The 15,711-nt window shown below is 45.8% G+C and overlaps 1 protein-coding gene across 3 annotated transcripts in view; it reads right to left on the reverse strand.

The window, feature by feature from the left end:
- LOC124036315 (tetratricopeptide repeat protein 28-like) overlaps nucleotides 1-15,711 on the reverse strand; it is a 373,393-nt gene that overhangs the window by 38,762 nt on the left and 318,920 nt on the right. For all 3 annotated transcript variants that reach the window (XM_046350742.1, XM_046350741.1, XM_046350743.1), the window contains 3 exons: nucleotides 3,560-4,356; nucleotides 2,815-3,359; nucleotides 21-544 (listed from right to left, as the gene is read on the reverse strand). In XM_046350742.1, the coding sequence (XP_046206698.1) occupies nucleotides 21-544; nucleotides 2,815-3,359; nucleotides 3,560-4,356 (1,866 nt within the window). The remainder of the gene's footprint in view (nucleotides 1-20; nucleotides 545-2,814; nucleotides 3,360-3,559; nucleotides 4,357-15,711) is intronic.

Consider the following 15,711-nt stretch of genomic DNA (forward strand, 5'->3'; position numbering starts at 1 on the left):
TCCCCAACCCGGCTGCTCACCTTCCTGCAGGTACATGACAGCCTGTGAGTAGTTCTGCAGTGCGTGGTGTGTCCTCCCCAGACTGCCGTAGGCTAGGGTCTTGGCCGCCAGGTCGTTGGTCTGAGCTGCAACACTCAGATGCTGCTCCTGGAACACCACTGCACGCTCATAGTTGCCTAGCGACTCGTAGGTGAGGCCCAGGTTGCCATATGCACGGCCCTGTCGGGCGGGCCTGCCCGTCTCCTCTGCAATCTCCAGGTCACTCTGGTGGCAGCGCAGGGCCGTCTCGTACTCTCCCATGGACTGGTAGACTACGCCCAGGCCACAGCTGGCGTCGCCCTCTAGTGGGCGGTCCTGGGTGTCACGGGCGATGCCTAGCTGGCGCTCCAGACAGGAGATGGCCTGTTCATAGTTCCCCAGCTGGCTGTGGAGCGCCCCTAGCTCCCCGTAGGCCTGGGCCTTCCCTCCACACTCCCTCAGCTCATGGGCCACCACCAGACGCTTCTCAAAACACACCAGGGACTGCTGCAGGTTTCCCATCGCCCTGCAGGGGGAGACAGAGAGGCAGGGCTTAACGAGGGAAAGTCAAACAGTAGGGGAAGGATGGAGATATGCAGGGTCAACTGGGCAGACTGGGACAGAGATGTGGATATATTATATGCCTACTAGAAAGGCCCGTAATTGCCATCTGCTCCTCAATATGAACAAACAGACTCGTGCCACAGAGACTGTGTCCTCCAAGTACACTCCTCTCACAGTAACCTTGTTCCTCTCTCTGCCTATCTCCTATCAGGGGGATAGTAGAACAGCTATGATCTAATCTGCACATATGGCCACACTGTGCTATTACGGAAGAATGAGAAACACACATCACATTTGTCATTTGCCAAGCTCTGTATCGTTTCAGTGGGAATGAATATTCAGATACCCAAAAAAAAGCACGGCAGATGACTCTAGGAGGACTGTGTGTGTGTGTAGAGGAAGAGAAAAGGGGCTGCAGGGGAATGAAGCAGGGTTGATGGGTTAATGATGCAATGGGTTGGGGGTGCTAGATAATATAATTCACCCTCCACTTGGCCTAGATTAGAGGGATGTCACATGGACGATACAGGTTCTGTCTCTCTCTGTGAATAGGCCTACACATCAATAAGACCTGCATTCAAACCCAGGTTTTGTTCTCTTGAACACCCTGCACAGAAACCCTGCAAATAGACCATTTTCACATTCACAGGCGGAGCAACAACTACCGGATGTCGCTTGAAAAGGACCACTAAAAGAATAAAAGGCTTTAGCTTAATTAATGTTCTCTTTTAAAGAGAGCTGGTTCACTAAAGGCTATGTGGAGAGAGAGAGAGAGAGAGAGAGAGAGAGAGAGAGAGAGAGAGAGAGAGAGAGAGAGAGAGAGAGAGAGAGAGAGAGAGAGAGAGAGAGAGAGAGAGAGAGAGAGAGGAAGTGAGGAAGGTAGGAGTCTGATGTACATTCTTCACCTCTCAGCTCATGCATTCTTAATGCAGGGTTCTGTCTGATTGTTATGGTGGCATGTTGATGATGCACAATAAGGGGACAAATCATCTCTGAAATGAGGATTCCATTGCTGCTGCCGTGTTTGGTTTCACACCGTATTCTCACAGGATGTTATCAGCTCTCAGACACACACAGGGGAGAGAGAAAGAGAAGAAAAGAGACAGAATGTAAAAGGTAGTCTTGAATTAGCTGCAGTTCCCCCGGTTTCAGACGTCTGTCAGCCAAAGCCTCTTTGCATACCGATCAGCTGGGGGCCAGTAGGCTCAGTGCTGAAGCAGCCAGCACCAGCCTCACTGAGCCTCCCGATCCACAACACCGACCGTCAAGGTGTCTCTAAACTAGGGTGGTCCTGGAAATGCAAGCGCCGACACAAGCAGGAAAACAGCAGCGGGCTCAAAAAGAAAAAAGGATTATGCAAAGCAGGATTACTATGATTATTAGTAATACCCAGTCAAAGCAAATGATCTGTCACTGCAACAACCAGAGGAAATTGATATCGGCAACTTTTCAAAGGCAGAATGGCTTTCTGCTCGCAACGGTAGCTTAGGAGTGTATTTGAAATATGACGCCTTGCTTTTAAATGTTATTCAAATGAGAAAAATGCTAATTAAAGTTCTATATATACTTTCATCAGCAGTACTCTTCTTCTATGATTAATATATTAGCTGTTCATAACAGGCAGTAAGAGATTTCATGGTTTTAGTGCTTTCATCCAACCACAGATTTCCCACCAGAGCGAGAGCAGGGTTTTTGTGCTGCAGAGACACCATGTATTCCCAAGCCAATCCTTTAGTGACACTTTAGTCCAATCACTACTTCAAGAAGAGGTCATTTGGACAAATGGCACAGCTTACCTAGAACACTATCTAAGTAACTCATTCAGCTAAAAAACAGGAGTCACTACAGGGCAGGGGTGCTCAACTACTATTTGAGAAGGTTCGGTCACACAAATGTCCTGGGTGGCAAAGGTCAGGATGGATATGTTCTTTATTGGCGTAGTAACAAACCTCCACGGATGCAACCCCAAACTGTCCACACCCCTCTTGTTGGCAGAAAGAAAAGTTCTAAAGCATATTCCTGCAATTCTACACATTTTGCCATTTTTTATGTGTGTTCATATGATACCTGAGTGACAAAACAAAATCAACGAGGCCCCCCATGGGCACATAATCTAAATAAACATAACTGACCTACTTAGTGACCTGATAGGGAGCTATAACCAATCATGTTACAGGTTTCTAAGGATGTCTAGTGTGTGTAGAGGAAGGGCTACTGAGAGATGTCACTGACCTGTGTCCATTCCCCAGGCCTCGGTAGGCCTTCTCCTGGTCCTGCATCCGGTTAAGGCTCTGGGCCACAGATAGGTACTGGTCATAGTATTTAATGGCCTCTTCAAAGTCCCCTAGGGCCTCGTAACAGTCTCCGAGGTTACCATAGGCCCTACCCCGGTCCAGCACGGCCTCGTTGCCACTCAGCTGCTGGAGGGTGGCCAGCTGCTGTTCCAGGTAGCCTATAGCCTCCTCCATCACCCCTACATTCATCTTGGTGATGCCCATGTTGCCATAGACCTGGGCCTCTACCCCGGGGTCCTTCAGTCTGCGGCCCAGCTCTAGCTGCTCCTCGTAGCTCTTGAAGGCCATGGCGTACTTCCCCAGAGCCATGTAGACGGCTGCCAGGTGGCCGTGGGCTTTACACTCCCCAGGCACATCGCCCAGCTCCTGGTACACCTCCAGCTCCTGGGTGTGGTAGCCCAGAGCCTTGTCGTACTTCTGCACCAGTCTGTAGGTGGCACCCAGGGCCGCGTAGGCACACGCCTCCATCCTGCGCTCCTTCACCTGAAACAAAGCACAGATAGGATTTCAGTGCATCAGCAAATATTCAACATCAACAGCCTTACATAAACAGCCTGCCTTGCAAAATCAATGGAGTGCTGGACTTACAGTATATAACGTTAATCTCTTTTACTGTATGCAGACAAAGTGGAGACCTTTCCTGTGACTATGACAGATTAAAAACAGGAGCCAAAGAATCTCACCTGGTGAGCCAGGGCCAGCTGCTGCTCATAGAATTGGATAGCCCCAGTCACGTCCTTCTTGCAGACAAAGATGTCCCCCAGGTTGCCCAGGGCTCTGAAGCGGGCCTGTGCATTATTAAGAGACTGGGCTAGAGAGAGCAGGTACTTCTGACACTCCTCTGCCTTGGTGAAGTCACCCAGAGCCTTGAAGGCCAGTCCCAGGTTACAGTAGGCCTTGGCCTGGCTCAGCTTGTCATGCAGGTCCTTAGCCAGAGCCAGGTCCTGCTCATAGTACTTGACAGCGTCCTGATAGCTTCCCAGGCAGTAGTGGGCGTAGCCCAAGTTGTGGCAGACTTTCCCCTCACTCTCCATGTCCTGGAGGTCAGGGGACAAGCGGAGGTACTGCTCGTAGTAGGGCACGGCTTGGGGGAACTCTCCCCGGGAGCAGTGGAAGTTTCCCAGATTGCCGAGGGCGCGAGCCTCGCTCTGGACGTCTCGCAGCTCACGGGCGATATTGAGGTGGTTCTGGTAGTGCTGCAGGGCACGATCGTGGGCCCCCAGGGCCTGGTAGGCCACGGCCAGGTTACCATGGGTAGAGGCCTGTGAGGCCCGGTCATTGACCTCCATGGAGATCTGTAGCTCCTGGCGATGATAGCGTACGGCCTGGTCAAAGGCCCCCAGCGCGTTGTAGGCATTACCCATGTTACCATAGGCCCGGCCCTGGGCAGCATAGTCACTGAGCTCCTGGGTGATGGAGAGGTGGGTTTTGTGGAGTTTAAGTGCAGTCTCATAGTCTCCTTTCATCTGGTGGATAATGCCTGTGGTTTATGGAAAGGAGAGGAGAGGGAGGTGAGTTCACTTTGAGTGCCTCATCAGACAGCCACACTATGTAGAAAGCAAGTAATTTGAAAGTTCAAATTTGCTCTCTGCTGAGGCAGCTCAAACAGCAAACATTACACGTAAAAAATATGATCATTAAAATGGAGCACATTCACACAGCTTTATAATTACATCAAAATGGAATCATTCGATTTTTTAAACTGTCCTTCATGATTGTGTCTTGGAAGAAAATAAGCAAAACCAACAACTTTTCCACTGGGACTGAAACAACAGAGGGAGAAAGAGAGAGAAAGAGAGCGGGCAGAGCCGATCGAAAGCGGAGCAAACAACTTCTAAAAAATGAGATGAATGTAGAGAACCAATCAATAACTTAGGACTCTGTGCATTGAGCATTTTATCTGTTACAAATATGATCCTCCTGAAAACAAAAGCTTTGCCCTGCAGCCAGCATGCATGTCCACACACAGCAGAGTGTCTATCTATCTACCTTCCTTTCCTCTGAGACACACTGGGCTTTGAGTCCCTCTGACCGTTGTCACCCGGCTTTCCATAAACGTATAATTCAACTCCTAATATCAGAGCGCTGTGGCTCCCTGGAGTGGGGGAACACAGGAAGAGAGTAGGGGATGGCCACAGGCTGATGGACGGAGCCAGAGCTGGGGAGGACAGCCCGCCGCAGGGCTAATGATCACTCACCATAGAGAGAGAGAGGAACATATGGAGGGGCCTGGCGTGGCGTGGTGGCGGAGCAGCCATTCATCTAACAGGCCTGGCTAACTGTGTCTCTTCTACGTCAGCATCCGTGTGGGATAATGGGCCTGGGAGATGAGAGAAACCAGCCCCAACCCGTCGCACCACTCAGAGGGCACTGGGATGGGGACGGGGCCAGCCTGGGCTGGGGTGTGTGGGAAACAGGGAGGACAGGAGAGGGAGGCATTTATGGGTTGTGGTGAGAACTTGATGGTGCCATTGGGATTAGCTACCACCATGTGTGTGACTGTTTTCTGACTTTTCCCTACCAGAACTTTCCACAGTACTGGTGCACGCAGTGGCTAAGTAAACAGAAGGATACAAACTAAACAGCCAACTTAACAGACCCAAAATGATATGACTTCTGTAGCTGTAGATGTGGAGGCATGGCCATTAGAGTTGCCTGTTCAGTTAAAAGCCTTGTATTAGGCCATTGAGATGCCCGACTAGCAGCCCTGCTATTCTGTTGGTCTCTCGTTTGTCCTTATATACAGTTTCAGGATTCTCTAACAGACCTTTTTCTTGGCTGCCAGATTTGGAGGAATAGAAAAGGAGTGGTTTAAATTAAGCTGTGATAAAAAGGGCTTTTTAAATTAATTTGATTGATTGATTGATTCTAAATACAAGTTCAGGTGAAAGAAGAGGTAAATATTTGATCTTGTTTGTAAATACAGGTATCGAGGAAAGGGGATTAACCAAACAAGGTACATTGGATGGCAGCATAAAAATAACCTTTGAATAGGTTTTCTTTGATTTGCATAGCCCATAGATAGTGGCGTAAATAACCCCAATCCATAGATGGGCTCACTTTTGTGATGATTCGCACACAGTTCCCTCACAGTTTTACAGTGGAAAGGAAACCCCTGCGATGAGGTGGATCAGGAGCTCAGTATTTGTTCATCTATGTGGTTCTGTCTTCAGGTTCAAGTGTCATAGTCTTACTTGGCCCAGTAATCATCAGGTCATCACCTGAAGGAATTAATATGCTAAAAAAACCAAGAGACAGGGCAATGCCTGGTACAGATACAATATGGATTATTAACATACAGCATATAGAATTGATAAACTGCTACTAACTCTATTATTATGTCAAATGGTATAGGCATTATAGGCTTTTGACATTTGAGGTTACAGTAGACTGACATTGGCACCTCACATATCATGGACAGAGCCCAGCCCAGCCCGGGCTCAGAGCATGTTAACATTCACAGCAGGCTGGTCGGAGGAGCAATGACAACCTTTTTCCTCTTCAAAGTCATTGCCAAGATTATGCCCTCCCTTTGGAGCTTATTCCACAGAGAGTATAATGCCTATTGATGTATCACCAGCAAACATGGCCCCAGGCCTCCCCTGAGTCCCCTGCTGGAGGCTAAAATTGGAGCTGGAGCTGGGGCTTGAAGGCTGGGGTGGGGGCTGGGGAGAAAGACTGGAGTTGGAGCAGGAAGAGATGAGGACCATTGACAGGGGCTAGTCCTAAGGCTGTGCCCGGGGCTAGACAAGGGGTCAGAAAACAATCTCTGTCTCTTCCACATTATTAGAGGATTACAAGAACCCCTGGGTCCCTGTATGATAGTAAATAATAGCATGTTCTGCGCCTCAGGTGGAAAATGGTGTTGGTACACAAACCAGATGGAGATGACAGAGATGGTTGGACAGCTGGATAAGAAATGGGAAATGATAGATACACTGATTTCAAATGACCCCCACCAAGAAGTTCTTCTTAGAGAAAGGAGAGAATGACTCCTGTTGATCCTTGTTATGCCCATGCAATTCACTTCGACTGCATGATAAGCATTTCTCTCTGCACACTAAGTTTTGTTATGTTACATATATTGACTATAGCCCAGAGGTTATTTGAGTCTGCAGCTCCATTATTCCCATCTGCACAGTGAGCACTTGAGACAAAGAGGGATCAAACAACAAGGAAAATATCCCTCCACACATACACAGACCTACTGTATCCAATTCACCACCACTCCTTATCTAAATACTTTAAAAGGGGGGCGATGCGTTGTCACTTTGCATTACACAGGCGCTCAGTGTGAGAGGGAGATGCTGCAGTGATGACTCTGAGGCTTGGTGTCGTGCTCTGAGTAAATCACTGTGTCATTCTGTGCTGTGTGTGGACAGAGGCTGTTGTGGTCTGCTACACCGTGGAGCATTCTGCCAGCTGCTGCCTCTCTCTCTGCTGCTCTGTCCAGCTAAGAGGATTTCCACATCAATGGAGTCTCTGCCACTGTGCCGGATTGATACCAGGGATAGAAGGAAGATGGCCAATCACCAAGCAGCCCTCAGCCCTGGCCTAGAATCCAAATTCTAGCTCACCTTCCATTTATGTCAGTCTGTTAACACAAGGGCTTGAAGAATGAATACAAAAGCAACATATTCAATTGCTATATAAAAATCAATCATCTAGAAAATTGCAGGACTAGCAGATGCATACTTGCTTTCTAGTGTTTCCCAACCCTGGTCCTCCAGTACCCTCAACAGTCCACATTTTTATTATAGCCCTGGACAAACACACCTCATTCAGCTCATTGAGGGCTTGATGATTGAAAACTGAGACAATGTGTGTCTAACAGTTTAATTGATTTCCACATTGAACTTGCGGTGTGTAGTGGTTGTGTTTTCAGTTTACTGGCTTGATGCTTGGTCCAGAGTGGATAGATAATGTGGAATCAAGTGGATTCAGGTGCGCTTGTCTAGGGTAACAATAAAAATGTGGACTGTTGGGGGCACTGGAGACCAGGGTTGGAAAACACTGGACATCTAGATATTATACATGACTGGGTGTGGTGTGTGGAGACCTGTGGGGGGCGGTAGAGAGCTGGGGGAGAGGAGGCAGGCAGGGCCCTGATTGGGGGTGGGGTGTAGTGCGGTAGGGGTCTGAGTCTGGGTCTGGACTTAGGTACCAAATCCTCCCTCAGAAAACACACGTCTCTCACAGCCTGACAGACACGCTGAGAGAGACAGGAAGACGGAAGATAAAAAGAAAGGGGGATGGATGGATGTGTGCTGAGTGGGAGGCCTGCCAACACAAGCACACACAGGCAGGCCGCTGCACCCTCCACCCCTCCGCCTGCCTGCCTGCGGGCCCAGCTGGGCTGGCTTCCTCTCTCTGCTTTCTCCAGCTGACCCATCATTATCCTGCAGCCCAGGCCCACTGTCACGGCTATCCCTGCTAACCCACAGCCAAACCGCTGTTACTTCTGGATCTATAATAGCTCTGGATAGTTAGGTAGCTTATGTTAATGTCCAGTGTGTTGAGCAAGACACTTTGGTTTCCGTTTTGTAAAGAGATAAACTGCCATTGAGGGCTGAGGAAGAGGAAGAGGATATACATTTATTAAATGCAAAGGGAAGCTTTTACGGTGCTGTTTGAGTTAATGGTGACACGGTAAATGCATTCATAAGAAATACATACGGCACATAGCTATGCGTGGACGGTGGAAATGTGGGAGAATGTTTGAGCGGGCTTCCAGTCCAGTATTTGGCATGGTCCTCGGTCATCAGACTGGGCTGAAGGGGGCCAAGGAGAGGGGGAACTAACTGCTGCTTTTCCATGAACATGAATGTGGGCCAAGCAGCACAGATCTGCTACACTAGGAAGTCTCCAGGAGAAGAGAACAAGACTGGCATCCAATGTAATCACCTCAACCCCCCCCTCCCCTCCTTCCACACACAGTATAGTATCTAGGCTTTCCATTCATGTCCTTCCAGTCTGTGTGTCCTGAACCAGGACCATAGTAGGTCGTATTTACCTGTTGTTCACTAACAGGCTACCTCCAGATTGGCCCGAGATAAATGCCCCTTCTATGATTTGGTTTCCCTCGCTCCCTGTCTCCTTCCCCGTAGCATTCTTTCATTCATTCTGACTGTTCCATTAGGCTGGATAAATTCCTCTGTAAATCCAGCCGCTGCCCTCCCGCCTTACAAAAAGACTAGGGTGTTTCCAACGACAACCAACCTGAGAGCTCTCCTTCTCCGACTGCCTCAGTCTGCTCCAGGACACATGGCTGTGGACACATGGCTGTGGACACATGGCTGTGGACACATGGCTGTGTTCCTGTAGTGAGCCATATATCCAACCCCCCCTCCCCCTGAATCTCTCCTACCCCAGTGACAAGATCCAGTGTGTTCTTTACGGTTCTGCTGTTGTTCGGCTGTGTTTCCTGTTTGATTTGAGTGTGGCTCAGCATTAAGAGGTCCTCTGGGAAACAGGATGAAAACAAGTGATTGCTTAATTAAAACTCGTACCTCGTACCTCCCGCCCTGTTCATTTATGGAGTCGCCATTTCAAATGACTTTCTGAGATGCAAGAAAAACCAATGACCAGTTGGTTAGAAAATGATAGAGGGGAGGAGGGAGAGGTAGGAGATGAGGGGGGTAACAACAACTTCCAAACAAACTTGTTAAAAACCTCTTTGAAGTGAATTGCAGGGGAAAATAATATCATTTATATTCTGTTTCATGAATAACAGAAATGTGAGCTAAATGCGAAAGCCACCACTCGAGTCCTCTTCTGCTGACTAGGGGGTAGGTTAGCCGGTTAATGAATAATAAATGGAGGCTGGAATGCAACATTTTCATATCCTTTATAGGTCAGCGTGCACTGAGCCAAGGCTCCTGTCACCGCTGGGCATCAGTGAGCCTACCAGCCTCAGTAATAAACATGTTGCCATCCCTGTGCTGAGCGGAGTGCTAGCTGGCTACATGCTACCTCTAAGCCATGACAGGAGCCGCTCCACCCTCTCCACATCAACATAGATCATTAGAGAAGAGCTGAGAGGGGAATAAAAGTTCCGTGATGAAACACTTCCTCTCTCTCTCAACATGTTCTCTCCCCCTCGCTATAGGACACTGTCATTCTTTTCCCTTTTCTCTGAAGCTTGTTAATCGTACAAGCTTGATCATGTCCTCGTTGTGTAGATCAGGGGTTCCCAAACTTTTTGACTCGGGGCCTCCCTTCTAGCATTGGGGAACATTCTAAACCTACCTACCCCCCCCCCCCCCCCCAGGTTTAAAGCTTATTTCCTGCAATTCTATACATTTTGTCATGTCTAATGTCTGTCTATTCATGTGATATTTGAGTGACACAATAATTACAACCATATATATGGGCTAAATAAACTAAATAACATGGGCTAGTTGATCTGGACATTTCTGACAAGTTATAAATAGCTCTCTAAGTATACAATGACAAACATGACAAGAGCAACTGGTGATGCACTACCCAATTTCGCCCCAAAACTACTGGTGTAGAACATGTTGTATCTCTGCATGGTGGTAAAGCAAGCGGACTGTACAGTAGGCTACAGTATGTCTAGTTGGCTACAGTATGTGGGAGAATGACTAGGCAACAACAACATTCCCCCCTTTACCATCAACACAAACAACAACAACAACGGTGTAATTAGAGAAATTATGCTTTTCATGCCCACTTCATTCTCTGTTATCTTCATTATTCAGCTCTTGGAGAATCAGCTATTAGGTAATTAAGTGATTCATCTATTCAGTTTCAATTACTGGGAGCCTGACAGCCTCAGATTACAATCACTACGGGTGAGAGGGAGAGGGAGAGAAAGAGATAGAGAGAGAGAGAGAGAGAGACAGAGAGAGAGAGAGAGAGAGAGAGAGAGAGAGAGAGAGAGAGAGAGAGAGAGAGAGAGAGAGAGAGGGAGAGAGAGAGAGAGAGAGGGGGAGAGAGAGAGAGACAGAGAGAGGGGGGATAGAGAAAGAAGAGAGAGAGGGGGGAGAGAGGGGGGGGAGAGAGAGAGAGAGAGAGAGAGGCACCATCAAGCAGAGCAAATGAAATGAAGGAGAGAGAAAAAAAAGACAAGGAAAGAGAGCAAAGGAGAAACAAGAGGTAGAGACAGGAGGGCACCTTCCACACAATCACCTAGCAGTCCCCTGGGCCTCCTTCCCAGCCATCACCATGAAGAACTGCAGCTTTTCCCTGGCAATACAGAGCAACAGGCCCACTCTTCTCCTCCTCCCATTCATTTCCCCCCATTTATTTTATGGTTTTGTCACCAGCTATGGGTCTTTGACACTACATCAAATACTGTAATTATTGTGCCAAGGAATTTTAAGTATTGTTGCGGTTGATGTATGCTTGCTGTTACTGGTGAGACTAAAGATTATCCTGATACCGAGCTAGCTGAAGGAGAGATAAACCCACGATTAGCTTCCTGTTTGACATATAATGTTAAAGGGATACTTTGGGAATTTAATATAATAATATAATAATATATGCCATTTAGCAGACGCTTTTATCCAAAGCGACTTACAGTCATGTGTGCATACATTCTACGTATGGGTGGTCCCGGGGATCGAACCCACTACCCTGGCGTTACAAGCGCCATGCTCTACCAAGTGAGCTACAGAGGGCAATGAAGCCCTTTATCTACTTCCCCAGAGTAATTGTATGTCTGCATCCAGTGTGAAGGAAGTTAGAGGTAGTTTTGCAAGCCAATGCTGACTAGCGCAATGACTGGAAATCTATGGAATCCCTTAACGTGCTAGCAGTTACCATAGAATTCCAGTCATTGCGCTAACGCTAGTTAGCAATTGTGCTATCACTAGTTAGAAACTTCCTTCAAACTGCACACAGAGACATAAAAAAGTTATTGACAAGTTCATCTGACACTGTCAAAATCCTGAAGTATCCATTTAGTGGAAGAGAGGTTTGGATCTCTCTTTCCTATCGGTCATTTCAAACAGCTCTTACACTAAAAGGGCATTATCATAATTTTACTATTTCACAGTATTATTCCAAACTCATGTCTGGAAATATATATAAAACCCTGGAAAATCACATTTTTGATTGCACTGGGCCTTTAAGGGTGGACTACGGTGCACTAGCTCAGCAATGCACTGCCCCCTATTACAGGATTCAAATGTAGCATCATAAACTGTAATCGCTAGAGGCCCTGTTTTATGACCACAAGTAATCAGGATACCTTTCTGAATATATATAGATGGGACCTAAGTGATTACAGCACTGGTTGGGTGTTATGCTGGTCAAAGGCGAGCAGCGTCAATTTATGTTTGGTTGATTAACCTTGGTCCCTGCTTCCACGCTCTCTCTTCTGAGGATTAGGAACAAGTCATCCTGGAGCACCATTATGTCTCTTAGTTGTCCAATAGAGTCAGCTTTACAACTGTCTAGATGGCAGTCATAAGTCATTCCACCAACGTATATTATAACGACTGGACTCAAATACAGCTGAATGGGCTACAGATGTCGGATCTTAATGATCCTGCAGCAGGAGTATTTTAATGAATATTGAATATTTATCATCACTGCCAGGGGGCAGCTGGAAGCGATGTTTGTAGGCTATAAAATGCAGTACCATACCTACCATACAGATTCTGTTCCAACAGCCCCAGACCCAACCTAATGGAATGGCCTCACCCCATGGCCCATCTGCCAATTTGTAAAATGTATACTAGTTCAATGGTGGTCCCTACAGCATGGCAAAAAAAGGGGCAGGGCCGCGAGGCATGTTTCTTAACTTCTTGGTGACAGGGGGCAGTATTTTCACATCCGGATGAAATGCATGCCCAAATTCAACTGCCTGCTACTCATCTCCAGAAGGTAAGATATGCATATTACTAGTCCATTTGGATAGAAAACACTCGGAAGTTTCTAAAACTGTTTGAATAATGTCTGAGTATAACAGAACTTATGTAGCAGGCGAAACCCCGAGGAAAAACCATTCAGATTTTTTTTGTTTTTTTGAGGTTGCTCTCTTTCCAATGGGTTTCATTGGGAATCCAGATTTCTAAGGGACCTTCTTGCTGTTCCTATCACTTCCACTGGATGTCAACAGTCTTTAGAAATTGGTTGAGGTTATTCCTTTGTGTAATGAAGAAGTACGGCCATCTTGATCTGAAGTGTACTATTAGTTAGAGGCGCGTGACCAGAAAATATGTTGTTTGTTTTCTTCCTGTACTGAACACAGATCATCCCGTCTTCAATTGTATCGATTATTGACGTTAAAAAATACCTAAAGTTGTATTACCAAAGTAGTTTGAAATGTTTTGGCAAAGTTTACAAGTAACTTTTGAGACATTTTGTAGTCACATTGCGCAAGTTGGAACCGATGTTTTTCTGGAACAAACGCGCCATATAAATGGACATTTAGGATATATATCGACGGAATTAATCGAACAAAAGGACCATTTGTGATGTTTATGGGACATATTGGAGTGCCAACAAAAGAAGTTTGTCAAAGGTAAGGCATGAATTATATTTTTATTTCTGAATTTTGTGTCGCTCCTGCAGGGTTGAAATATGGTTTCTCTCTTTGTTTACGGAGGTGCTATCCTCAGATAATAGCATTGTTTGCTTTTGCCGAAAAGCCTTTTTGAAATGACATGTTGGCTGGATTCACAACAAGTGTAGCTTTAATTTGCCATCTTGCATGTGTGATTTAATAATGAAAGTTAGATTTTTATAGTAATTTATTTGAATTTGGCGCTCTGCATTTTCTCTGGCTTTTGGCCACGCTAGTGTCCCACATATCCCAGAGAGGTTAAATATAAGATGGCATCTGTGATTTGGTTATGCAAACTGTAGGCCTATAATGTGGACTGGAATTATGCACTTCTTTCAAACCATGAAGCTGGGAGAGATGATGGTTCATTGACGATGGTTCATTGATTTGTGCAGGACAGTGATTTAATAGGATAATTGGTGTACCAGGCCAAATGAAATAGATGAATGGGACTGTCAACTCAGCCAGACATTCACACTTAAATATTTTTGATCTCTCTTTGAGAATTCTATACAGATATGAATTTCTATCTGTAACTGCTGGCATGTGTGGTGCGCATTAGACCGTTTATTTTGTCCACCCCTTGCATTTTGGAACATTTGCGTGTATTACCATGTGCCCGTTGCTGCGCTTATACTATGAAGAAATAATGGATTATTACAATTTGAAACAAAACGTTCTGATCTAGTCCATCTGTCTTGTTGTGTTTATAGGCTATGCAGGCTATTTTTAGACTGCAGGTCCACTGGGCATTAGTTCAAGTAGCCTATTTAGGCTATGTGCAGGCTACAGCGCGACTCGTGTGCATTCTTCTGTGGATAACAAACATGTACATATTTGTAGGGGGTAGATGTATTCTTCATTAGGTAACACTTTATTTGGATAGTCAATCTATAGTTGCTCTACAGACTATTAGTAACATTTCAACTAACTATCTACTAAACCTAACCCTAACCCTATCTCCAACCTTACCCTAACCCTTATTCTAAAATTAACCCTAACACTTATCCTAAACCTAACCCTCTAACCTTACCCTAACCCTTATTCTAAACCTAACCCTAACTCTCTAACCTTACCCTAACCCTTACTCTAACCTTACCCTAACCCTTATTCTAAACCTAACCCTAACTCTCTAACCTTACCCTAACCCTTACTCTAACCGTACCCTAAACCTTATTCTAAACCTAACCCTAACTCTCTAACCTTACCCTAACTCTTACTCTAACCGTACCCTAAACCTTATTCTAAACCTAACCCTAACTCTCTAACCTTACCCTAAACCTTATTCTAAACCTAACCCTAACTTTCTAACCTTACCCTAACCCTTATTCTAAAATTAACCCTAACACTTATCCTAAACCTAACCCTCTAACCATTGTTTTAACCCATATTCTAAACCTAACCCTAACTGGTTCTAACCTTCCCTAACTCTTACTCTAACCGCATACCCTAAACCTTATTCTAAACCAGTTAACCCTAACTCTCTAACCTTACCCTAACTCTTACTCTAACATTTTTCTAAACCTTATTCTAAACCTAACCCTAACTCTCTAAGTGGGACTGCCCTAACTCTTACTCTAACATAACCTAAACCTTATTCTAAACCTAACCCTAACTCTCTAACCTTACCTAACTCTTACTCTAATACCCTAAACCTTATTCTAAACCTAACCTAACTGGGGAGTGGGGATAGTCAAATCAAATCAAAGGTTATTTGTAACTCTCTAACCTTACCCTAACTCTTACTCTAACCGTACCCTAAACCTTATTCTAAACCTAACCCTAACTCTCTAACCTTACCCTAACTCTTACTCTAAACCCTAAACCTTATTCTAAACCTAACCCTAACTCTCTAAGGTAGTTTACCCTAACTCTTACTCTAACCGTACCCTAAACCTTATTCTAAACCTAACCCTAACTCTCTAACCTTACCCTAACTCTTACTCTAACCGTACCCTAAACCTTATTCTAAACCTAACCCTAACTCTCTAACCTTACCCTAACCCTTATTTGGACTATCCAAATAAAGTGTGACCATTGTTTTATTACATGTTCAAGGCAAGCAAAAGGCAGAATAAATGAGTGGTTGCCTCAGTGCCTGTCTGGTCCAGCGGTTACACCTGCTTACCCCGGCATACATACAGTATTACTGCCTGTTGGCATCGGTTTGAATCCGGCCCATTGCCCTTTGACTCATTCTTCCCCATTTTTCAACACTGTTATCTCTCAAAAGCAACAGAAATGACAAAAGAAGTGGGACTGCCCCACTCCTTAAAACATAACTGTAAGAAAGAATAATAA

The sequence above is a fragment of the Oncorhynchus gorbuscha genome, linkage group LG05, assembly GCF_021184085.1.
Source record: "Oncorhynchus gorbuscha isolate QuinsamMale2020 ecotype Even-year linkage group LG05, OgorEven_v1.0, whole genome shotgun sequence".
Classification (NCBI taxonomy): Eukaryota; Metazoa; Chordata; class Actinopteri; order Salmoniformes; family Salmonidae; genus Oncorhynchus; species Oncorhynchus gorbuscha.